General features: G+C 42.3%; 1 protein-coding gene across 8 annotated transcripts in view; it reads right to left on the reverse strand.

Annotated features, from left to right (window-relative positions):
- The window catches only part of FREM1 (FRAS1 related extracellular matrix 1), a 78555-nt gene that overhangs the window by 20522 nt on the left and 31830 nt on the right, over positions 1-26203 (reverse strand). For 5 of the 8 annotated variants that reach the window (XM_065656016.1, XM_065656013.1, XM_065656017.1 and 2 more), the window contains 12 exons: positions 25132-25329; positions 23766-23951; positions 22644-22840; positions 21616-21844; positions 19850-19994; positions 16387-16528; positions 14829-15024; positions 13808-14072; positions 4784-5198; positions 3265-3466; positions 2681-2825; positions 329-458 (listed from right to left, as the gene is read on the reverse strand). In XM_065656016.1, the coding sequence (XP_065512088.1) occupies positions 329-458; positions 2681-2825; positions 3265-3466; positions 4784-5198; positions 13808-14072; positions 14829-15024; positions 16387-16528; positions 19850-19994; positions 21616-21844; positions 22644-22840; positions 23766-23951; positions 25132-25329 (2450 nt within the window). Of the gene's footprint in view, positions 1-328; positions 459-2680; positions 2826-3264; positions 3467-4783; positions 5252-13807; positions 14073-14828; positions 15025-16386; positions 16529-19849; positions 19995-21615; positions 21845-22643; positions 22841-23765; positions 23952-25131; positions 25330-26203 lie in introns of those variants that run through there. The other 3 variants (XM_065656018.1, XM_065656019.1, XM_065656020.1) reach the window with 3 other exon arrangements.

The following is a 26203-nucleotide window of genomic DNA, read 5'->3' on the forward strand; positions in this document are numbered from 1 at the left end:
GGTTGCCCAAAGCTTGGATTTAAAAGTGGCAAATCCCAGAAAATCAGCTTCTAAGTACAGTGACAGAGGAAAATTCCTGCTGTGTCACAGAAGGTCATCAAAACTGAAATACAGCTCCGAAGCATTACAGCATTTTTACTTAAAATCAGAAAGCTTTATTAGAAATGTTTCAACCATCTGTACTAGCAAAGACAATGTCCCAGTAAGTAAAATTGCACGGCCTCTTTGCTGATTACTGAAATACCTTTTCAGTCTGAGGAGTAAGTTAATGGGCTTCACTACTTAATATTATGAAGTTTCCAGTTAGGAGCTTGGGTTTTAGCTTTACCTTCACTGCGATAAAGGCAGACTGCGCTGCGTGTCCTGCCCTGGTGATTTTCAAAGGCACCACTCCCACGCTCTCACACACCTCGTACTCAGTCTGTTGCATTTCAATGCGAGACCACTGTAGCTCCAGCCTGCGGGAGAGGAGAGGAAGCTGGTGTGAAGCAAAGCCCCCTCCCCTGCTGCCCCCACCCCCTGCTGCTCCAGGGGTCCACAAGGACCCATTTCTCTCCTGACTGCTGGTTTAGCCAATAGACATACTGAGTCTTTGTTTCCAAATCAACATATCTGTGTGATTTGGCTGATTAGGAAGAAGGAGAAGCAGTTAATAAATCTTCCCCTCGAGCTCTGGTCTACCCCAAAACAAGCCACAACTGTTTTTCAGAACCAGAGGGATTCTTGCAGCAACCTTGAGAAGAGCAAAGTTTGTCGAAAAGACCAAATAAGGCGAAGACGAGAGACACCTCTTTCTTCCAGGGTCCCTTTGTCCCTGTAGTTTTATTTTACTCTCAGCATTTTCTCTGCAATATCCTCCTTTTTTCCCGACATCCTTCATCTATCACTCTTCTTCTCTAGAGTATAGGGCATGCTCCAGGACTTTGCCAGCTCTGTGCAAGTGTCCTCCCCACTCCCCATATTATAATACTCCATGTACTTCACTCTGCAGCCATGGAAATTACTAAGTCAAGGTGTCTCATACACTGAATCTTGAAATCGTTTATAGGGAATGTGATGGAAACTTGGAGAATCGCATGCTGCACAGTGTAGAAAATAAATATTTCACCTTTTTGAAAGCTGTGATAAAAATTAGTGAGAGTCAGAGAGGAATGAAAGAGGGCTGAAAGATAGAAAATTAGCTGTACTATGTACAAAAGAACTTGAATTTTTCTAAAACAGACTTCTAGACCTTTCAGGGTTGATTAATGCTAACACCAGTGGAAGTTTCCTCCTGTCCTCCTACATCCTCTGATTCTCATGGTGTGGGTAACCCATTTAGAAGCTGACTTGCTTTCTTTTTACTAAAGAAGATGCATGTGCCAAATGTAGTCCAGCAGCATTCAGATAAAAGCTGGGTTGCAGTTTCAATAATACCAACATGCAAATAAAACTTGTATTTTGAACCAGTGGCAACTAGGTGGTAAATTGTTGAAAAAAAATCTCTCTCAACCATTTAAATCCAAGATTAAAAACATTATTTTTTCCTTAAAATCCAAATTCCCCTTTGTTCTGAGGTTCAATTCAGCTCACAGTTAAATTCTACTTCTCTGAACCTCCTTTTCCATTCAAAAAGCGCTTTCGCTTTGCTCTCTTCGTAAAGCTATGTTATGCATTGCTATTTATACATAAGCAGCCCCACTTTCCCCCGAGGAATCACAGCACTTTAAAGGTGGTTTTAATACCGGTGCACCTGTGATTCAGCACAGTGCAGCTGAGACATGCTCAGGCTGGCTGTGCTCAGATGTGTTTGTGTATGGGGACATCTTTTGGCACACCATGTAATGGCCAAAACGCTGACTCTGTGCAGTCCCTGTCCTCTCTCCAGCGTGGAGGGAAGTGCCCGGTGGAGGAGCCTGGCCTTAGGATCCAGCTCGATGCTCCATTTCCCTTGCCATGAGTCCTGGTTTATGAGTACCCAGTTTAGCCCAGGGAAATAGCATTAGTTATTTTTCTCAGTTGCTTCTGATAAAACAAATTGGTTGAACACCTAGCCCTGCTTTCAGAAATAAAGAGAAATGTTGCTCCTGCTTTAGAGCTATTCCTACTTTCAGCCTTTATCATCAAAGAACAGTCCATATGTCTCTGATTTTTGTACATTAGGCTTATCATATGTCACAAGGACATTTTGATAACATGCCTAGTATAAGTTTTGGCAGTGGATGACAAGGAAGGTGCTGTATGCCCTCCACCTTCTTTCAGTGCTCTTTTGCAGAGGTATGGCTCTCACAGCTTTTACTGCTTGAGAGCATCCCCTCCATCATGATCTCAGTCTTGTAAAGAGCCTTGCTGTCAGCACGGGGCAAGAGTGACCTCCAGCTGCAGGACTGCGTATGTGAAGTGGCAGTCCTGTCCCTCAGCACCCAGCATCTCAGGTCTCCAAGCGCACAACTCCCACTTAGACTGAACTCCCTGTATATTTTCCTGTGAGGCTTCACAGGCCCTTAGGAACCGTGGCCCAGACTGACTTGGAGCTAGGCCCTTCTATTGCACCTCCCTGAGGGATGGAAACCTTCTCTTCAACAAAATAAATGGCAAATTGAGTCACAGCAACATGACCTTGGGCCCGGCACGGGTTCATTTGCCCCGGGGTGGGTGTGCACAGTGCCCTGCAGCACACATCACCCAGGGTCGGGGCTACCTTTGGGGCACCGCGGAGTTCCCCCTGGCATCTGTGACTTGAAACTCGATGTTGTCTGAATTCACTTCCTGTGATGGATTGATGACATAAAGTATGATTTTGCTGTTTAGATCCTTTTGGCTAAACCATTCCTGAATAAATCCACCTAGGAAAGAAGAAAAATGTTTAGGTGAATCAAAAGCCTTTTAATAAGAATCATGTAGCTCACACAGACTGTTTTCAACTTTTCTTCTTGTTGAACATCCGGAAAATTAGAACACATAGAAACCTGGTTTTACAGCTAAACAGCAACATCCCAGCTTTTATAAGCTCCAGCCAACTTCTTCCCATGTGACGTGTTTATCAAATGGCCAAGGTCAGTATTAATCTTTTTTTTTACTTGACACAAACGAAAAATAGTTTCTCAACAACAGCTATTAACAATCTTCTCAAACTCTTTTATCATTCATGATGAACAACAAACTCCAGTTTTAGTGTAAAAGTTTGCAAAGAATTTTTTTCCTCTGTCAAGCAAACATTAACAGGGCAAGTTTTGCAATCTGGTCTGACATGTCTCAAAATACAGAAATTATGGAAGACAACACCTGTTGTTATATTTTCCAGGTAGCCATAATGAGGACCTCGTAAAATCCTAAACATTATTTTGTCATCTTCTGTATTGGGGTCAGATGCCTTCAGGGACCTGGCAGTAATATAGATCCCATAATTGCCATTCTTCAGCACTTCCACATCAGAAAAGCAACGCAAATGCATAATTTTGGGTGCTGTTTTGTCCAAATGATCCACCTAAATAAAAGTTAAACAAATGTATAGTCATTTTACAGCAACAGGATATTCTCTGTCCTACCTTTGCTAAAAGCACAGTAGCCTGCTCAGGGTGGTAATAGCCACTTTGACTCTCAGTCTGCTCCAGAAGTCTGATCTCCAGTTAAGCACTACTTCCCATGAGAATTTCCCAGCCAAGATTGCCCAGTCACTTGCCACATACAGGCAGATACAGCACACACTGGGGTGGGCAATGCAAATTCTGTGTACCTCTGCCCAGATGTCCCACACTCCCCATAATCCTTCTTCTTTTTGATGTTACTTTCTTCAAAGCAAATGAAAACTCCCGCAAAGGATTCTCACCTCTATTTCACAATAACAAGCATGGAAACCTAAGGATTACGATAATCACAGTCACAGACCTGGCCAATATGTCCCCTCAAATCTGTGCCACCTTTCACAACTTCTGATGAGTCTTCAAGCACACGGCAACTATTGTTGCTCTTTCTGTATCTCATCTTCTGTTGAAGTGGTACTCCTTGCTCATCATATAACCTCAAACTTTGTCATCAGGAGAAGTTAGGAGCCTCTTAGTTAGTATTGGTGTTTTGAAACGTACAGAATTTTGACATACAATGCAACCAGGCCTGCTTTGCTTACTGAACCATGCCAGATAGAAACATACTAGAAGTCATAGCAAAGGTGTCTGAGCCTGTGACACAGTGGGAAGAACTTGAAAATGAGGGAAATGGGAAGTGAACAGGAAAATCCTAGTAAAGGAAGGAAGAATCAGAGCAGGCATTTTGCAAAGACTCCCAGAAGGAAGACAGGCTATCCAGTTGTGGGAGCAAAGTGGCTGTAATTCAAGATTACATAAAAATCAACAGTCATCCTGGTATCCCTCACATGCAAATCAGTGGGTCAGGTACCAAGTGCAAAAGCTGAGCAGGAGGAAGTTCGTTCCTCTCCATTGCTGGGCTCAACTTCAGGTTTGAGATTTCTATCTAAAATATTTTATAAGTGTAAGTGTATATTTGCTTGTACTAATATTAATGTTAATATTAATATTACTGTTTATGTTAGCAATATGTCTTTCTTCTCTTAAATGCAGTCTGTCTGTTTGCGCTCTCTAAAATTCTTTGCCTGAGTAATGCATTGGGGCAATTAGTTAATTCTCCAGGTTAATTATTCATGGAACACAGAAAGCAAACATTTTAGCTGGTAAGTACCTCGGTTATATCACATACTGCAGCAAGCGCCAGTTCTTATGAAAATCGCTACATTTTCCACCTTATCATGCTATATATGTTTTTCAAGTAGGCCTGTGATCACACTTACCTGAATGGTGAATGCCACTGGCTCGCTGTGCACCCTCCCATTCACGATGAAGCCTTGATTAGTCCTATCAGTTGCAACAAATGTAAATCTGTCAGTCTGGGAATCCCCACCACCGTGTTTGTATGCAACATCCCTGTTGTCCACATCTTGCTGGGTGAAATTGTACTGCAGTAGCACAGCTCCTCGGTAATAGAGATGACCATACTGGGGCAGCTGAGCCAGGACAAAGGTAAGGTTTTCTTTAGCAGTGTCTGGGTCTGAAAGTTGCAGAACATCAGGAGAAAGGAGTGCCGTAGTGCCTTCCACTAATCTTAATCCTGTGTTCCTAGACAGTGTGGGCAAAGCTTGGTCGACTGCCTCCAAGGAGATCATGAATGTCCCATGCTTAGTCCTCAGTCCATTGCTGATGATGAATCTGGCAAAGAGAGGCAAGGTAGTCTTCAGCATGTGTTCTTGATTCACCATGTACTGAAATGAAATGATAACACACACCTTTACTACAGAACTTGCCTGTGCTGATACAGCAAAAGTAGTAGAGCTAGTTTCAGCTCAAACCCAGGCTGGGGATGGGGTGGATATATATTTTAAAAACATGAAAACAGATGGCCGGATATATGGCAAGAGTTACAATGTGTCTGCAGGAACCTGAGTAGATGGTGGAGGGATGGCTTTGAGGATGTGCTGATCAGTCTCAGCAGTTATAACAGAGATGACCCAATCTTCTAGCTCAGATGGAGCAGATCTGAAATGATGGGTTGGATGGGGGTCTTATTGCACCCTCTGGCATAAAAGTTTGTACACATCCTCAAGCATATCTTCACTTGGTTACCTGGCAGTGGCAACTGTCAGTGGATGTGCTAGCTTGTGTACGGCTTACAGAAAGAGGTGTGTAAAGCGTGTGGTCTGCCTGGATAGGTTTTTTTTGTTTGTTGGTTTGGTTTGGTTTGGTTTGGTTTTCCTGTTTACTGTTACAAGCCTTTGGTACCAAATAGCCCCAAAAGTATCTGAAAAAGCGATCTGGAAAAAGAGCCATCCTCATCGCAATGTATGTGTTTGTTTAGGCACTAACAGTATCTGTAAATGTCAGTATAATCAGAGGAAATTTATGAGGACATAAGCAGGTGGATAGATGATGGCAAAGCAGTGGATGTGGTCTATCTTGATTTCAGTAAAGCATTTGACACAGTCTCCCATAGCATCCTCACAGCTAAAGTGAGGAAGTGTGGACTGCACGACCAGTTAGTGAGGTGGACTGGGAACTGGCTGAAGGAAAGAAGCCAGAGAGTCGTGATCAATGGGGCAGAGTCTCGCTGGAGGCCTGTGCCTAGTGGAGTGCCTCAGGGGTCGGTACTGGGACCAATACTATTCAATGTATTCCTTAACGACTTGGATGAGGGAATTGAGTGTACTATCAGCAAGTTTGCTGATGACACCAAGCTGGGAGGAGTGGCTGACACGCCAGAGGGATGTGCTGCCATCCGGTGAGATCTGGACAGGCTAGAGAGTTGGGTGGGGAAAAATTTAATGAAATATAACACAGGCAAGTGTAGAGTCTTGCATCTGGGCAGGAACAACCCCAGGTTCCAGTACAGGTTGGGGAACAACCTGTTAGAGAGCAGTGTAGGGGAAAGGGACCTGGGGGTCCTGGTGGACAGCAGGATGACCATGAGCCAGCACTGTGCCCTTGTGGCCAAGAAGGCCAACGGCATCCTGGGGTGTATTAGAAGGGGGGTGGTTAGTAGGTCGAGAGAGGTTCTCCTCCCCCTCTACTCTGCCCTGGTGAGACCTCATCTGGAATATTGTGTCCAGTTCTGGGCCCCTCAGTTCCAGAAGGACAGGGAACTGCTGGAGAGAGTCCAGCGCAGGGCCACAAAGATGATTAAGGGAGTGGAGCATCTCCCTTATGAGGAAAGACTGAGGGAGCTGGGTCTCTTTAGCTTGGAGAAGAGGAGAAGGAGGGGTGACCTCATTAATGTTTATAAATATGTAAAAGGTGAGTGTCACCAGGATAGAGCCAGGCTCTTCTTGGTGACAACCAATGATAAGACAAGGGGCAATGGGTTCAAACTGGAACACAGGAGGTTCCACTTCAATATGAGAAGAAATTTCTTCACAGTGAGGGTGACAGAGCACTGGAACAGGCTGCCCAGGGAGGTTGTGGAGTCTCCTTCTCTGGAGACATTCAAACCCGCCTGGACACATTCCTGTGTAACCTCACCTAGGTGTTCCTGCTCCAGCGGGGCGATTGGACTAGATGATGTTTTGAGGTCCCTTCCAATCTCTAACATTCTGTGATTCTGTGTGATTCTGTGAAATAGTTTGTGGTTCTCTACAAAGCTCAAGTCAGGTTTCACTGAAATACCAAGATTCTGTAGGAGATATTAAACAGAATTACACCAGTTGCTAGGGCAATTTTTAAAACGTAGATGTCCATGCCAAATATTTATCGAAGGGTCAGACCTGCAAAGTTCATACTCTGTGCTGGAAATTTCTACTAATAGCAGCATAGTCTCTTTTAGTCCTCTCCCAAGCAGTAATATTTCTTCAGATATACTAAAGATCTGACTGTGCTTTACAGTTAATTTTTCTTTCCCAAAGAAAACAAAGATGAAGGTGCCCAAGGCTGCAGAGAAATACTTGAATCCTGTGTTCAGTTTTGGGCCCCTCATTATAAGAAGGACATTGAAGTACTAGAGAGAGTGCAGAGGAGGGCAATGAAGCTGGTGAGGGGCCTGGAGCACAAGTCTGATGAGGAGCGGCTGAGGGAACTGAGGCTGTTTAGCCTGGAGAAAAAGAGGCTGAGGGGAGACCTTGTCGCTGTCTACAACTACCTGAAAGGAGGTCGTAGCATGGAGGGTGTTGGTTTCTTCTCCCAAGTACCAAGTGATAGGACAAGAGGAAATAGCCTCAAGTTGTGCGAGGGGAGGTTTAGATTGGATATTAGGAAAAAATTCTTCATGGAAAGGGTTGTCAGGCATTAGAACAGGCTGCCCAGGGAAGTGGTGGAGTCACCATCCCTGGAGGTGTTTAAAAGGCATTTAGATGAGGTTCTTAGGGACATGGTTTAGTGCTAGAGTTAGGTTAGGTTGTGGTTGGACTCAATGATCCCGAGGGTCTCTTCCAACTGAAATGATTCTATGAAAAACAATTGGAAGTGTACCAGCTGGGTATGGGCTTTTGTAATACACGTGACAGTACGTTCTGAAGAAATTTATTATCAAATTTAGTTGTGGATTAAAATAAACAGAAAACCAATCTTTTAGCCTTCAAAATTCATCCCGGATTTCATTGCCAAGTTTATTACTTAAGTATTTTTTCTGAAAGCAATTATATGGCACATTGTCATGCCTGTAACAAAATCTTTGAGGCTATATGGAACTAAAAATGGCTTTGAAAATGTCTCATGATATTTCATGTCCCATCACCATATATTACATAAGAGTTACCTTTCTTTCTACAGAACTTTCTGTGATTATCACAGAATCACAGAATCACAGAATGTTAGGGATTGGAAGGGACCTCAAAAGATCATCTAGTCCAATCCCCCTGCCAGAGCAGGAACACTTAGGTGAAGTTACACAGGAAGGCGTCCAGGCGGGTTTTGAATGTCTCCAGAGAAGGAGAATCCACAACCCCCCTGGGCAGCCTGTTCCAGTGTTCCGTCACCCTCACTGAGAAGAAGTTTCTTCTCAAATTTAAGTGGAACCTCTTGTGTTCCAGCTTGAACCCATTACCCCTTGTCTTACAGTTGGTTGTCACCGAGAAGAGCCTGGCTCCATCCTCGTGACACCCACCCTTTATATATTTATAAACATTGATGAGGTCACCCCTCAGTCTCCTCTTCTCCAAGCTAAAGAGACCCAGCTCCCTCAGCCTTTCCTCGTAAGGGAGATGCTCCACTCCCTTATTCATCTTTGTGGCCCTGCGCTGGACTCTCTCCAGCAGTTCCCTGACCTTCTTGAACTGAGGGGCCCAGAACTGGACACAATATTCCAGATGAGGTCTCACCAGGGCAGAGTAGAGGGGAAGGAGAACCTCTCTCGACCTGCTAACCACCCCCCTTCTAATACACCCCAGGATGCCGTTGGCCTTCTTGGCCACAAGGGCACAGTGCTGGCTCATGGTCATCCTGCTGTCCACCAGGACCCCCAGGTCCCTTTCCCCTACACTGCTCTCTAATAGGTCATTCCCCAACCTGTACTGGAACCTGGGGTTGTTCCTGCCCAGATGCAAGACTCTACATTTTCCCTTGTTATATTTCATTAAATTTTTCCCCGCCCAACTCTCTAGCCTATCCAGATCTCGCTGGATGGCAGCACAGCCTTCTGGCGTGTCCGCCACTCCTCCCAGCTTGGTGTCATCAGCAAACTTGCTGATAGTACACTCAATTCCCTCATCCAAGTCATTGATGAATATATTGAACAGTATTGGTCCCAGAACTGACCCTTGAGGCACTCCACTAGATACAGGCCTCCAACCAGACTTCGCCCCATTGATCACAACTCTCTGGCTTCTCTCCTTCAGCCAGTTTGCAGTCCACCTCACTACCCGATCATCCAGTCCACACTTCCTCAGTTTTGTCGTGAGGATGCTGTGGGAGACGGTGTCAAATGCTTTGCTGAAGTCAAGGTAGACCACATCCACTGCTCTGCCATCATCAATCCACCTTGTTACGTCTTCATAAAAGGCTATGAGGTTGGTCAAGCATGACTTCCCCTTGGTGAAGCCATGTTGACTGTCCCTGATGACCCTCTTATCCTTGATATGTCTTAAGATGGCACCAAGGATAAGGTGTTCCATCACTTTCCCAGGGATGGAGGTGAGGCTGACCGGTCTGTAGTTGCCCGGGTCCTCCTTCTTGCCCTTTTTGAAGACCGGAGTGACATTTGCTTTCCTCCAGTCCTCAGGCACCTCTCCCGTTTCCCAAGACTTGGCAAAGATGATGGAGAGCGGTCCAGCAATGCCAGCTCCCTCAGCACCCGCGGGTGCATCCCATCTGGACCCATGGATTTATGGGTGTCCAGATTGCTTAACTGGTCCCTAACCCAGTCCTCATCAACTAAGGCAAACTCCTCCATTGCCCTGCCTTCCTCTGGGGCCGCAGGGGTACGGGGCTCCTCAGGACAGCCTCCGGCAGAGTAGACAGAGACAAAGAAGGCATTCAGTAATTCTGCCTTCTCTGTATCTTCTGTCACCAGGGCACCCACCCCATTCATCAGTGGGCCTACATTGCCTCTGGTGTTAGTTTTATCTGCCATGTATTTGAAGAAGCTCTTCCTGTTGTCCTTGACCCCTCCCACCAGGTTTAACTCTAAGGAGGCCTTAGCTTTCCTGGTTGCCTCCCTACATCCTCTGACAACAGCCTTATATTCTTCCCAAGTGGCCAGCCCCTCCTTCCGTGATTTGTAAACCCTCCTCTTCCACTTGAGTTTGCCCAGCAGTTCCCTGTTTAACCACGCAGGTCTCCTGGCTCCCTTCCTTGACTTCCTGCGCATCGGGATGCTCTGATCTTGAGCTTGGTAGAAGCAGTCCCTGAATGTTAACCAACTATCTTGGGCCCCTTTACCTTCAAGCAGCCTTGCCCACGGGATTTCCCCCAGCAATTGTTTGAAAAGGCCAAAGTCGGCCCTGCTGAAGTCCAGGGTTGCAATTCTGCTCGGTATTCTGCTCCCACTACAGGAGATTCTGAGCTCCACCATCTCATGGTCACTGCAACCAAGGCAGCCCCCCACCTTTACTGCTTCAAATTATGCAGCATCGTAAATGCAGAAGCATCTTGGAGAGTGGTTTTCACCCAGGTTGATTCTGCCTGAGCAAGAACAGAGTCTGCTTTGCAAAGAAATTTGCTGGTGGTAGACTGTTCGCATTGCCTGACCTTTCTTTTTCTCCCGAACTCCAATGCCCACTGCTTTGAATGCACACGCAGCTATACTTATGCAGTATGGTACAGTTATTTCAGAGAATATGAGGGCCAGGCTAGCTGGCTGCTTTCCACCTAGTGAAATGGGGATTGATCGACATTTAGATTATCTGCCTTCTCTTGCTCTCTTGACTGTAGACCTCAGAGAAATATTTTAATTATTAAAGGGTCAGAACCTGGCCTATGGTTGCATGCCTTGTATGTAAGTAACCTTCAGTAGGTCATGGAGTATCTCACTGTGTCACATGGATTGTCCATCTCTGTCCATCTAAAACTCCTCACTGCTTTCACCAATGCTGGATGATTAGGGCTTGATCAAATTGTAAGCTGGCAGTATGCCATTAAACAGATGGGATTGAGTATAGGCAGACCAGGGACTACATAGCAGTTAGAAATATGTTTACTGAGGATGGTATTCCCAGCTGGGAAACTAGAGACATCTGTCTGCACTGACCTAATGCTATTGTGCCAATGGTAAAAGGGTTGTGCTATTAGTAATCTAGCTGAAATCAAATACAGAACTAGCATGACCGTGATAAATGCTATGCTAAAAAAAAAAAAGTCAAAACATGTTCCATCAAGACCTTAACTATCTCTCAAAAAATCTGGAAGGTTGCAGCAGAAGTGAGTTTCCTCTGGCTCATTTAATGGCTGTAAAATCATTTGGATGATGTCTCAAACTGTATTTAAGTGAAATACTTCGATAATTCTGTTTACAAAACTTAAGATTCTTCCAGTCCTCTAACAGATAGGAGCAAACCTCCTGGTTATATACATCAGACTGCAATTTATGATGCAAATGCCACACGCCACTTGATTTCACAGGTGATGAAGCTGCCTATGTCCAAGATGTCCTTTTTTCTGCACTTTGGGAGATTTTGGTTGTTTATTTCTGGTTTATGGCTGCTTCATCTTTCCCTTGGGAATGAAGAGCAGCCAATATTCTCCTCACTCTGATGAAATTTAGGGGACAACTCTCAGGCACAGTTAGGAGGACGTGTTGCATGGTTTGATTTCACCATTACCAACGTTTCATGCTTTTTGCAGTTTGATGGCAATGGAGTTGGCTGTAGGACCTACCATCTGTCATGGCATTTAAAAGATAAAAATGGAATCATAAATAGTGCCAGCTCATTACAAAATCAAGCCAGTGTGTCAAAATGGAGGACATTAGCATGTTCTTTTAGTATCCTGCTGTCAGCATCTGATGTCAGGTTGCTAATCACTTGAAGTCATCTGTCCAAACAAGCACTGCCAAATCTTTCTTCCAGGCCAGCAACACCAAACAATACAGGCAAATTTATGTCTGAAGGAAGTACTTCAGTGGAAAGTAAAAATCTGACCAGTTAATCCCCCTCCCACTATAATTACCCATATAATTAATGTGACCATTCCTTGTTTAAATAATAATAATATTCTGCCACAATATTTATATGTTTACATAAAACCAAACTCTTCTCCAAATGATAGCATCCAGGAACACCAATTATTGTGACTAAAACAGTTATTCAATATTGATATTTATTAAAGCATCATAAACTCACTTATATAAGGCTGACTTTCTAGTTTGATTCTAAGCCATTGGCCTAAATAGAAGATGTTGGACTTATCCACATGAACAGTTTCCGTTAGAATTGTTTGGTCTGCTTTCATTAATGTGGTATAGAAGTTATATTGATGCAAACCACTCCTACACTGCCGAACATAGGGCTGGCATGACAGAAACCTTACTTTTTTAAGCTAATTCTGGTTTTGGTTCTAGCATTTCATGACTGAGAAACATAAAGCCAGAGAATACTTGTTTACTTTTCTGTTATGATAAGTGATCTGTTATGACAAGTGGATCAGACAAATATCCTAACTAGAATTTCCACACATGGAATTTAGGGGAAGGGATAGTTTAAAATGTTTCACCCGAGGAAAATCCCCATATTACCTTTAGCTTAACTCTAGGTAATGTCAGCTGGGCTGCCCTGGTGTCACTAGGAGGTTTATTTGATGTCTTCCTGCCCTACTTGTTTGACTTCCCTGAAAAAAAGCTCTCAAACTAGGTGGCACAACATCTCCTTGAATCTTCACCATGCATCATGGAAAATGATGTTCAGATCAGGAATCTATTCATAAGAGAGGGTAAAAAGGGGTCTCTTCTGAATTGCAACTCCTAGGAGCTAAATCTTTCATTTTTTTCTTAGTAACTAAAGAAAAAACCAAGCTTTTATTTTTTGTATGGAATATTTAAATTTTACAGAAAGTCCATTTTCTGTCAAAAGCTGTTTTCAGAGGAAATTGCCAATGCTAGCAAGAAGGTAGTGTTCTTCCTTTAAAGAAATGTCTTTATTTCTGCACTTCTTAATTTTTTTTTCTGAATTTACTCTCTTTTACAACCACCCCCGAGACTTTGTGCAACAATACATCTACTCTGTCTTTACCTAGTGAAAACTCATTACAGCATTCCTCTCTACAACTAAGGGAAGTTCATTTGAGAACAAAATAAGGAAATATTCACTTTAGGAATGCACCTAATCTAAGCTGATCTAAGAGAAAGGTTCAGAACCAAGTGAAAGTAAACTTAAATATCACTAGGCTGCTGAATGGGGCCTGTAGGTAACCAGGTTTATCCCAAAAATCCATCATCTGTACGAATTTCTGAGCTGTTGTGTTGTCAGAACAGGTAAGGTGACTGGCTTTCAGTATGTTTGAGAACTACTTATGGATTCAAAAAGCCTGGAACCAAACGAATACAATAAATAAAAATAGGCAAGAAAACTAGTCAGTCTCCCCTACTTAAGTCTTAATCTCCGTGTATGTTTGGGTGCTATAACAGTATTGAAGCTGGTCTCATAGCATGAATGTGGCACTGGCTACAGTCTCAGCATCAATTAGAAACTGCATTTATTACCGAAGCAGTCACAACTACATGTATTACAGTAGAAATATCTGTGCTATATAAATATCGAGAATTCCCACAGGGCTTCCACCGCTTTTTAATATTTAGTTTGGTTTGGTTTTTTTGTTTTGCTCTAGTTTGGTTTGTGTTGTGAGGTTTTTTTAATACTCAATAAACCCAAGCAGAAGAGTTTGTGTAGTGGGTTATTATGCCTTACCTGAATGAATCTTCAGAAACAACTGCCTTAGTGTTGTGAACATAGCAGACTATGTGTCTTGCTACATCCATTTGACTGAAGCTCCTGATGGGGATGCCAGGATAGCTGACATACTCTATTTGTCCATACTGGGGTGGGGAGGTTATCACATAGAGGAGCTCCTCTGGCTTGTCAGTACCATCCAGCACCAGGAGGACATCAGTTGTAATGTAGCTCCGATCCCCTTTTGACACTCTAAGAGGTTTTATGAAAACAGCAATGTCTCCTGCAGGATAGACAAAACAACACTAAAATAGTAATATTTAATTGCAAGTTGATCTCTTATGCAGTATTTAGCCACAGGCAAGCCATCACAAGCAGAAAAAACTTAGGACTATAGGATTATAGGGAAAATAAGGCTGTAAGGGACTTCAGGGTATCTCTAGTCCAACCTTCGGCTCAAAGCATTGTCAGCCATTATATGAGCCATAATCAGGTTGCTCAGGGCTTTATCCCATCAGGGCTTGAAAACTGCCAAGGACAGAGAAAGCGCAATCTCTCTGGACCCTTGTTCCAATCTCAGTAGTGTCATGTTAATTTGGCCTAATTTAGGTTTCTAATAGGAATGTAATGAAGGAAGAGAGACTGTAAGACTAGAGTGTAAACCTGGAAGACAGAGCTGTTCTTGAACAGTGTTTTATCTACCTTATTGCATTCTTGCAATTTTTCTGTGCTTTGATTTACTTAGACATAAAGCTAGTTTCAGAAGGATATTTTCAACTCTGAAAAGTAGCTGGGAGTCCTGGGAGGCAAGATGCAAGACATTGCCTTAGGCAGAGCCTTTTGAAATCCTAGGACATCTTCTTCACCAGCAGGAACATCATGGCTCTGGCCCTCAGTGAAATCCAAGCAGACAGACTTTCAAGGTCTGCAGGGAGACTTGCCAAGGGAATAGTGCTCAGGGAAGGATCAGGACATGCACTCAGATCATCTTTGTTTCAGAAACAGGCACTGTAAAATGTCAAGTCTGGCAGATCTTTACCCTTTTCCATGTCCTTGATATGTATGTAGAAGTCTGCAGCCGGGGATCTGTTGTACCCATCCCACAGATGAAATGTGAAGCTGTCTTGGTTCTTGGACCCTATAGCTCCTATATGGGCATATCTCACAAGGTTCATATCCAGTTCTTCCTGAGTGCACTTCATTCCAGTTTGGAGCGTCATCCAGCCTTGGCCTACCTAGAAAGAATAAACATCATTCATTAAATAGACGTATCCTCCCCAGTTAATGGTGTTTGTTTGCAGTTATGTGGGCTGTTAGTGGCAGCTACCCAGCTTCCCTTCTAAGCTGTAGATTCTTTCCTCATAGTATGTTTTGAAGGGCAGCAAATAGCTGGAGCTGTTCCCAAGCAGCTGTAAGGCTGGAGAAGATACAGTGATCATTAATAAAATGGAGTAAATGGATTTACATTTATGCACACTTCCAAATGAGACATCAACAAGATGAAAATGAAATGGTTCCTGGTCCAACTTATGTTTTATGTTTCTCGATTTCCAAAAGCTGTTCTTGGTTCTATCTGAAACCATACCTAAAGGGTTATCAGAAATGAACCTATGGAGAAATCCAGAACAGCACAGAAATTTAGAGCCCAAGAGGTCCTCTGATTGAAAAATGTGAATTGCTGAACAAAATTTCCTGCTTTTCAGAAGAAAACACAGTATCTTGTGTTGGACTGATCTGTGCATTTGACATTTAGCTTGTAGTAACAGTGTCACTGGCTTTGAAGCAAAGCTTATCAAAGACAGAGAGCTCAGATACACACGTTTACCCTATATGTTCAAACTGTCAGACTCCAGCCAGTAGCTGTCTCTTGCCCGTGTGTGGGACCTCTTTAATTCACAAGTTTTATGTCATCCACAGATTCTTGCAGGGTTGGAGCACCAAAATACTTTCCAGGCTCACAGGTCTTAGAAACTGATTTATTTTTTTCTATGATATATGCACGCAATTAAAAGGAACCATTTTTTTCTACCGTTCTACCGCTTATCTTTGATCAATAGATGGTCATCTTTCCTTCCATTTCCAATCTTATTTTCTGCCTTTCCTCTTGCTATATCCTTTTCTATCTTCTTACTTTTTCCTTTCCTTCCCCCCATACTTTTCTTCTAATTCATGATTTGTTACTCACTCTTTCATATGCATCTCCCTCCACTCTTTCTGAACCCTGAAGTAACTGAAGTAATGGCTTACTTGTCACTTTTTTGATCAAGGACTTCCTCCCCACCCCCTTGCAGCTCTGATGCTTGGTTTTCCCCTTCTGTGGGATGATTCTCCCAGCACCTCTCTCCATTGTCACCCGAGATCATCTGCCATGCTTTTCACCTTCCTTCTCCTCCTGTTGAGGATCTGTCCTTTAGTGTCAAAGCTTCTGGGACAGCATCATTGTTTGGTTCAAACACTCTTTCCACAATTAAACTGCCTACAGCCATCTACTTCAAAGCATGACAGACATTTGTGAGAAAAGGAAGATCAGCTTCATTCTAACCTAAAAAGATACAGTTATTTGCATGCCTGCTTTTTGTTGAAGTACAAAGACTAACCTTGAGCTGAAGCTGACCATTTTCTGGAAGTCTTTCAAATAAATAGTAAATTCTCTCCCTGGGGGTATCTTTATCTTCTGCTGACAGAACAGCACTAGAAATTATTCGCGTTTCACCAACATTCACCTCTATATCAACCTTCCTGCAAAAATTAAAAGTCATATATTGATGCAATAGAAGAAAAATAACCTTTCCAACATGTAATTTCTCTGCCAGGAATACAAATTACCCAGATGCTGACAGAAATGACAACTGCAAAAAGAATAGAAGTAGGCTGCCTGTTTCAGTTCAAAACAGTAAAAAGGCAGACAGGATAGACCAGCTTCTCCTTACAATGGTGAAAAACAGCAAAGCATATACCTACGACAACCTGGGATTTACCACCTCTGTGTTCTTCCCCTGGGCCATACTCCTCTTACCTTCATACAGTTTATAAGAGGACAATGTAAACAAGTAGTCTGTATTATATGGTACTGCTACTATAGCCCATAGCAATACTAGCTCTAATGAACTGATTACCCATTAGAGAAAAGACCATCTTTCAAACAACTAATCTGTCACTGCTCACCTTAATCTTTAAGAGACACTACAAAGACCTTACTGGCTTCTTCTCTATGCTCCCCATTGCAGCATATTCCTGGGTTCTTGATTTAGAAGAGTAGAGTAAAGCCACCTGTTCCTTGGCAGAAATGGCCATCGGCAGCCACAAATAAAATTTAAGGCATCTCTGTGGGAAAAAATGCCACAGTTTGAAATTCGTGCAGAGTTGCTCCAAGATGTTTCTCAGATCATGTCTCCTCTGTTTCTGTTCTGAGCTAGTAATCATCCTCCAGTTTGCCTCTGCGCACCCTGCTTTATCATTTTGCTGTTAGCTGTCTTACATTTTCACAATGTAGTACCCAAACAGTATTATTAGACTGTACAGAAGTTTCAAGGAGGTCGGAGGGGATTCAGCATATTCAGTCACCCTAGGGATGGGACCTTCTCAAGCTACTCTGCACCGGGGCCAAAGAGCAGACTGAGAAAGGGCAGACTCCTTAGGTATTTGGGCAGCTAAGTTCTGGCCAGATGCAATTGACCATGTGCAAGCCATGCTGTTTCAAAGGCCAAATACAAATTTTTACCCAAATTGCTAGAGATGCATTCTTCATGTAACAGCCCTTTCCTTTGCCAAGCTGCAAGTGCCTGCTCCAAAGCAAACTGACAACTGAGATTTCCAAAGAAGTTGTCACAGTTACTTAGGGATTTAGGAAAATACATTTATTATTCTCAGAAAGAGAGGAGATTTTTTTCCTGAAGTTTTGTGTTCAAACTGCTATGGATATGAGGCATAGAAATTTCACATTTTGCAAAAGGAGAAGCAAAGAAAGTCGAGTCATATGACAAAGTATACCGAGTCATATGATAAAGTATACCAAGCCATATTAATGACAGATCAAGCAACCTTAATGATTTGCTCATACTGCCAGTAATCATGCTGGGACTGTGCAAACAGAAAGACCAGGTGTCTGACCCAAAGACTGTATGAGCTAGGAAGAGAAGATTCAAACAAAAAATAAGTGAAGATAAACACCTTTAGTTATACCCTGAATGCTGTGTAATCCCAACTCATTTTTCTGTGTAGCAGTTAGTTGGTTAAGTCCTTCTAGCACCCACATGTCTCATCTTGAGAAGAAGCTCTCAAGGGGAATGTGTGAGGGCCTTACATTCCCCAAAGGCTCGCCTTGCTACAGGATGCAATCCAAGATGTGACAGATTGAGTTTTTGGAGATCACTGTGAATAAGAGTCCCTGCTTTCCAGTTAAATGTATCCCATCCAGATTCTTCAGTCTGTTCACCATAGATAATGGAGATGAGAACTAAAACTCCCTGGGGTGGAGAGGTACCCCCAGAACAAAAGGTGAGAAAAAGCCTACAGGTATTGTCAAATGTTCACCTGTAAAACACTGCAGTGGCATGAGGGAGCTCCTACCCCACAGCAAAGAAGTGGTGACTGAATGTGATAGCTAAACCACTTCAATGTCAAACTGAGCAACTTTCCTTAAAGCACTACTGTTTAACCACTGGTAGCATACTGCATCTCAGTGGAAGAGTGAAAGGCAAGAAAGCAGTAATTTCTTATAATGAAATAGCTATTTTGCAAGTAGATGGCTCACTGTGTGCTACTGTTCACCACAGGAATGGCAAATGGTGAGATATAACATTGCCAGAGAAGGCAGCAACAGTTTCTGGATCCAGTTGGGCAAAACTAAAAACACTTCACTGCTTGCACTCTATCACCTTCCTTCAGACAGAAAGGGTGGAAAAAGATGCAGCAGTCTTTACCATGTGGGGAACAAATAAACAATTATCAGTAATTATCAGTACATGATATGAATACGTAAACTATACCCTTTATTCTACCTAGGAATGGACTTTCTCTTGTTGACGTTATGTGGTCCTTGATAATCTTTCAACTATAAACCAAACATTTCTTAATGCAGAAGATCTACATCGTAAACAAAACATTCAAAATTCTCTACAATGGGAAATATAAGTCTGATCTGAGGGTAGGCCAAATATCCCAAGGGATCAGAAATTCCCACTTTAGTGGCAGCCTGCTTAGCAGGCTGTGAGTCATTTTTGAAATGCAAACTTTAGAGGTTCAGAGCTACATCCCCAAAGCCTCCAGGCCCCCAGCTCCCCATCTGCCAGCCTGGGGCTGGAAAGCAGACAGGAGGACAGAGGCCCTGATGCTCTCTGGCAGGTTGTCAGCTAAAAAATGGGGATCCCAAGGGACAAGCTCCTTGTCAAAATGTCCAGGAGGTCTGGCTCTCTTGCAGTCAGCTGCTTATCTGCACATGGTCTGCCAGGAAATTTCTGACCATGTCAAATTCATCTATGACTCCCAGTTTTGAACTGTAAGGGAAGTTTTCATGTACATCCTTGAAAGCTGAATTGTGGCTGAGCAATAGAGTTTTTTAATAGAAAAGAAGATAATCATTTAATCTGAAAGGCCTTCCCCTGTGAGCAAAAAAGTCATCAACCTTGTGGATTCTCTCTTGCCAAAATCCAAAGCTGCTTTCAGATGTCTTTTGGACAGGCAATGGCCCCAGGGAAGTAGAAAGCAAAATAACTGTGGTCAACACTGTGATGGACATTGGCCGGCAGAGGTGTGCAAAGATCAGGGTTCTCTGGCAAACATCTTGAAGTAAGTTGTGAAAGACAAAACAAGTATGTTCCCGCCCTTTATTTTTCTATATTCTTTTAATAATGAGCAACATTAAAGCATGCCGTTCTCTCACTAAAAATGCTTTTGTTAATCAAGCTGATAGAGACCTACATGGAAACATCTGTACTGACATTCGTCTGTGACTAGTTACAGCATCCTCTCCCCATCAGTCACTGACTTGCTGTTTTGATCACTTTTGGATCATTTTGTTTGAACTCATTCCTCTGTCAGAGACAGGAACATGTGGCTTACTTGCTCAGCACTGGTTTCTCATCATTAACTGGAATGACCATTACTGAAATGGTTCTGAGGACTTTATGTTTCCCATCTGATAGCTGGATTTTAAAGCTGTCAGTGAGGTTTTCCGAATTGTCATGAATGTACATCAGCTTCATTCCTATGCAGGAGGTGGGGGAAAGAAAAATAAGGGAGAGGTAGAAGGAGAGAGAAATGGAAAGAACAAATAAATCTGACTCCTGCAAAATCTCTTACATCATTTCACTCTGCTTCCATCACCTTTCTTCCATCTCCCTCCCCCGCATACGCCCACACCACAGCAAGCTTGTTTCAGCTACCAAAAGATGAGCTTGGCAAGCCACTGCTGTTCAGTGATCTAACAACATACTATTGACTCAAAGACACCAGCCTGACCTGACTAAGGAGTGACTCCCTTCACAAAAGGGCCTCTCTTGGTCTGAAAAAGGCACATTTCTTCTCCTCATTCCATTTCATTTTAACAGGGACCATAGAAAGGCTAAGACTATCAAGCAACACTTTTCTGAACCTTAAACAATCATCAGGAAGCTTTAAATAAGCCTTGGGGAGGAGAGCTGGCCTGTGACTATGACAATGGGCAATCAGAAGATCTGGGCTGGAGGTGGCTCAGTCACTGTTGTGGACAGGAAAATAGAAAAGCCAAGCAATTGGAATAGAGTCAAAACCAGGACTTAGGAAAGCTGACGAATTTGGAGTGGGGACATGACATTTCTGAAGGTTCACATTAGACAGGCAGAGAGGAGAAAAATCTTTCCTTGGGTTTTGAGGGTTGAACTGCAACGTGAGTGTCAGGATTGCATTCATGTCCCTCTTTATATAGATAGATTCCCTGTTTCACTAAACGGCCATGGTCTGGAAGAATCCACCCTAATCTGGCAGTGTTATTATAAATACACTTTTTGATTACATGTACTTGAAAGAGCTTTGCTTCTTCACAGCGTGTTAATTGATCATGCTAAGCTATAGAGCCCCAGTTCATACCTTCAAGTATTTGGTATGACGAAGGTATACATTGCAGCCTTCCAATATAAAAAGGAGGCTTATAGGAAGGACAGAGAGAGTTTTTACCAACGCCTGTAGTGACAGGACAAGAGTCAAGGGTTTTAAAATGAAAAAAAGGTATTTTTAGATTGGACGTAAAGGAAAAAATGTTTTACAATAAGGGTGGTGAGACACTGCGACAGGCTGCCCGGAGAAGCTGTGGATGCCCCACACCTGGAGGTGTTCAAGGTCAAGCTGGACAAGGATTTGAGCAACCTGGTCTAGTGGAAGGTGTCCCTGCCCATGGCAGAGGGGTTGGAACTAGATCACCCTTAAAGGTCCCTTCTAACCCAAACCATTCCATGATTTTATGATTCTGTGATCATTTAGAACAATATTTAAACCCATGATCAGTTAAAGTGTTTTTAAATCAGTCTCTCTGTCTCTATTCTTGGTGCTGTCAAACATTTTGAAATCTGTTTGCTGATATGTTACAACATTCCCTTTATTTTTTCAGAACAGGTGGCTTCCCTAGTTGTATAACTACCCTTTCTGACATGTGGGCCTCTCAGGGTGATTTTTTTGACAGTTCCTAAAATCAATATATAACATTAACATTAAATAGGCTAACTAATATTCCTAAACATCGTCTGGGAAATACACATAAGGCAATTGAATAAGTAAGTAGTGAAGGTTTCTTACTTGTCACCTTGCCTCATTAAATGAATGAAAGTCCTGTTTCAGAAGGAAGTTGCACCTACCATTCTTCAGTAGCTCCATGGAAAAGTCATGGACAAGCAACCCATGGCTGTGCTGGTTATGGTTAATTAACTGTTTATAGTGTAGAATATCATTGCCATCAACTCCTTTAATAATGAACCCATGCCAGGGCATCTGCACAACCCCAAATACCAAATGGTCTTGAGGCACGTCTAGATCAACAGCGTTGATAACAGAGAGATCCAGCTCTTTTATCTCCCCTTCTTGAACCTGAGCATGAAAGAAAAAAAAGTCCATTTTACATAAAAATTACAGAATTTTAACACTGTTACCTAAATAGAGTATTTTTGTGTATGAGTGTATCCTTCTGTTTCCTCCACCATCTCCCCAGTAGCTTTTGAACCAGCTACCAATTTCAACCATTTTAAGAGACATAGGATAGTAAACAGTTACAATGATGAAAAGACAAGGTGAGATAAGGAGCTTGTATCTGTCCCAGTTAATAAAAGAGTTGTTAGGTGAGTAAACTTCATATTAAGTGCTAGGGAATGAACAGAGGAGAAAGACTTTGAATACATAAATATATATAAAAACATGGATGCATACAAATTTATACATATACAAGCACTTTTAACTTTACAGTAACAAACGCTTTCACTGCCCTAGCATGGTGGTCACAGCACTATTATTTATATCAAAAGCAGTGTTCAGAGAGGAGAGAGGCTGTGCCAGGAACACCAAAAAACACTACAGAAAATTTATTAAAGGCTTTTGAGAAACCAGAGGAAGTATAAAGATCCTTCTGTTTTCTAGATGACTTAATTGTTTAAAAATTTGAGCCTGTTTTTTACTTAGCTGAAGTTACCAAAAAGAGCTGTGCACTGCTCCAGTCCCACGGAAGCTCTGTCTTACAGTTTTACATTGCATGTATCTGGGATATTTCACGAACTATGCTAAACTACACAAAGTAAGGGAAAAATGTAGAGGAACGAGTGTCAGAAAACATGTTCTTATTTATATTTTCTGGCATAAAATAGTACTATGACAGACATTCTGGTTCTTTCCTTACGGTAATATTCCTTGCTATGAATTCTGGGACTTCATCATTTGTTGGGTTGATCAGCACAAAAAATGGAGTCTCTGCTGAGCGATGCAGCCCATCGGTGACATAAAGTACAAAGTGGTCTGCTGTTGGCTCCATTCGCATGTGCCTGGCTTGTACATAGTTTATGTTCAGGGCTTCCAGGTGCTTCAGCTGAAATGAAGCTAGAGATTTTAAAGATATCATGAGTTAGCACAATCTTTTCCTGCCTTCTCTTCTTACGTATCATTAAAAAAAGAACATCTGAAGATATGTCTTTCTTCAAAGGACAAATAACTTGGATTTTATAAGTTCTGAGTCATTTTTTGGCTGGAAGAGTTATACTGCTCGTGCCATTCCCCTGAAACAGAAATGCATCCTTCTGCTTCTTGTGGGACTGTGCAACTTCAAACTTCTCAGTCCAGTCTGCAGAACTGAGCCCAAATAAAATGACCCAAATAACAAATACAAAAAGTTTTGAGGTCTAAGTAATTACACAGGTTGATATTTGACCAACAGACCAGGAAAATAGGCACCAAAATGCTCAGCAATGCTGGGTGTCCAGCTGGAGACGCTAGGAAAAGCTGGTAGGATTACAGAGCATGCCACAATCTGTTCTGCTGAGGATGAAACTGCCTTGCAATATTTAAGGTGAACAAGGGGAAAGACCCAAGTCAACCACCATCTCTACCACTTTTGTAATTTTGCCTTGGAAACTGATGTGGGACGCAGGCTTTTCAAATTCTCAGCTGCAGCATTTTATTGACAGAAGTACTAGGTGAAGGGAAGTGCGAGAGCCTTGCCTGGGAGAGTGAAGGGAAAGGCAGAGAGAGCAGGTTAATGGCTCATTATACCACTTCTAATAGATTGCAGCTGGAATTCATAAAACAAGTATTGGTTTGTTTACTTCAAGTGCCAATTCTTCTCATTTGTGGGGCCTCGGTCTCCCTTTGAACTTCTCCCACACAGTCCCACTGCTCTTCGTTTGCCAGCACCTGCCTTCCTCAATAAGTCCATATTAATGCACACACCTGCAGCTACTTCATCAGAGCCCACCATACAGCTCTCTGCATCTCATGTGCTTGATTACCATACGCCATTTAGACTTACCTATACTTATACCAATGTTGCTCTTCTCAAACCCAGGAGAAGGCAGTATGTTTTCAATGTAACCAAACTGGGGAGGAGAAACCAAGACGAACTCTAAGTCCTCTGCAGAGGTGTCAGGGTCAGTGGCAAACAAATGGTTGGTGGTAAGGGCTGCTGAGGAGCCCTCCTCCACCACAAACCTTGCACCTGCACACAAACAATATGATAAGCATGATTGGTTCTTTAGCTCATTTTACTATTGTTTCTGTTAACAAGAATGGAAATCATAACTAAAGGGGAAAAGACAACAAATACTGAGCTACTGATGGGTTTTGGTTTAGGGGTTTTTTGTGTGCTTACACCATCAACTCTACTTTTGCCATCATGTAAGTAGAGAGGAAGGGGATCATGAGATAATTTTACCGGTAAGTTATTAGGTATGGTTTATGCGCTGCTCAAAATTGGTTGTTACCTCTGTTTGTCAGAGCATTAATTACATGAGAGCTGTTACGAATTGCCATAATGAACAATATTTCATGCATCACTGCTTAATTTCCCTGCTGGGACAATGCTTCATTTCCAGAACATTAGTTGAGTGAGAGCCTGCAAATTACAAAGCTACTCATACATATGCTTAAATATTCTCTGAGATACATGACATATACGGGATGCTTACAAACAAATGACATTGAAAATCATACAGAAAGCATACCTTTAATATGTGTACTACAAACTACATCCAAAGCCCAGGAAATCAATAGAAATTTCACACAATGAATGGGCTGATGTTGTACTAAATGTACATCACCAACACTAGCATACTAGCTTCACACCTATTAATTTGTTCTGCTACCTAGATTTGTCTTTATTCACTGACAGAATTAAATATAGGTAATAAAATATGATCTCCCTTCATATAAGGGTCAGAGTCTAAATTTCTGTAGTATACTTTACATGCAAAGGTAGTATGTTTATGGTTTTGTATTGTATAAACCTGACAATTGTCTGGACATAAGTTCAGGGCAGGATATTGATCACTTTTACTCAGACATAGCCTCCATATGCAGCAATGGACATGTATAGATGGAGGAGAGCATAACTAAGCACTCTCATCTCTAACCACATGATTTAAACATGCAGCTGAAGTGCCACAAGCAGTTACTCATACTCGCACCTGCCCCTGAATTTGGAGGTTGCACTGTATTAGCAAAAGAGAAAAAAAATGTTGATAAATTCTGATCCAAAACTTTTGTATGTTGATCTCAGCTGATTCTTCCTGATGCTTAAAAAAAAAAAAACAAAAACCAGACAAACTCCCCCCAAATCTTTAGCCATTACAGTACTGCATAGCCCACACTATAATGCTATAGTGAGAGGAAGCTTTCACCAGTTGCAATTGATGGAGGCTGGTTGTCCACTGGAAGTATAGTGATATTAAGGTCATATACTGGAAATGGGTCGTGAATCAGAACTGGAGGAGGAAGAGGTCCGTCATGACAGCAGCCTTTCACACCCAGGCCAGCCACACCATCAGAGACAACAAAGGTTAAGATCTCAATGGAAGGAGTCAAGCCAATCTCCCCACCTAGAAAAAATGTTGCAGTTCAGAAAAAATGTTTTACCAAAACTTCATGAGGAATTTTATATCCTGCAAGGACAGTCTGCAGTATTGATAGTCAGAAGAAGACGACAGACCAATTCAACAGCAGAAGGACTAGAATTCTTAATTCTGGCTGGTGGGGGTGCTGTTTGTTTAAGGATTCAATTTGTTGTTTGTAATTAATTTTAACCAGCTTCTATTCTAGAATAAAAGGGTGTAGAAAAGTATGTAACTAGGCTAGCATTACTAATAGTTATAATATTATTATCATACCATTATAATATTGTGATTGATAATATTGTAATTGGAATAAAATTGCCAATAGTTCCCATGATTCTGTTCTTTGTGCACTAAAGCTTGAGCAAAATGTAACTTGCACAGAAATTGAGGGGTTTTTCTGCATTCCTTCTCAAAAATGTAGGAAAATATCTTTCTTTTATATACATATATATACCCTTTCTATGGCAAGTGGTAACATCCATGCTCCTCCAGAAGAAAACATTTTTGCATACCAAGAAATGCTTGTATTCCTATATGCCTCTAACTGCTGCAAAATGGATTATAACAAGGGCTATTCTTTGCTACTATACTATATATTATGCCTATATGCAATCGCATTCAAAATAGGGGCTGATACAGCACAGGACTGGGAACTGCCACCCCTTGCAAGAATCGTCTATGGCTGAGTGTATTCCTGTTCTCAGCACTTATGGCAGCCGGTGTCTTGCATTGCTGCAAGATATTACTAATAAGCTGCCTGCAAAGCAACAGCAGCAGCTCCCACCCTCTCTTGTGATATCTACTAGCAACACATTTAACATGTAGAAATTTGGGAATGAAAAACAGGGGCACTGCACCC

Source organism: Caloenas nicobarica, chromosome Z, assembly GCF_036013445.1.
Source record: "Caloenas nicobarica isolate bCalNic1 chromosome Z, bCalNic1.hap1, whole genome shotgun sequence".
Taxonomy (NCBI): Eukaryota; Metazoa; Chordata; class Aves; order Columbiformes; family Columbidae; genus Caloenas; species Caloenas nicobarica.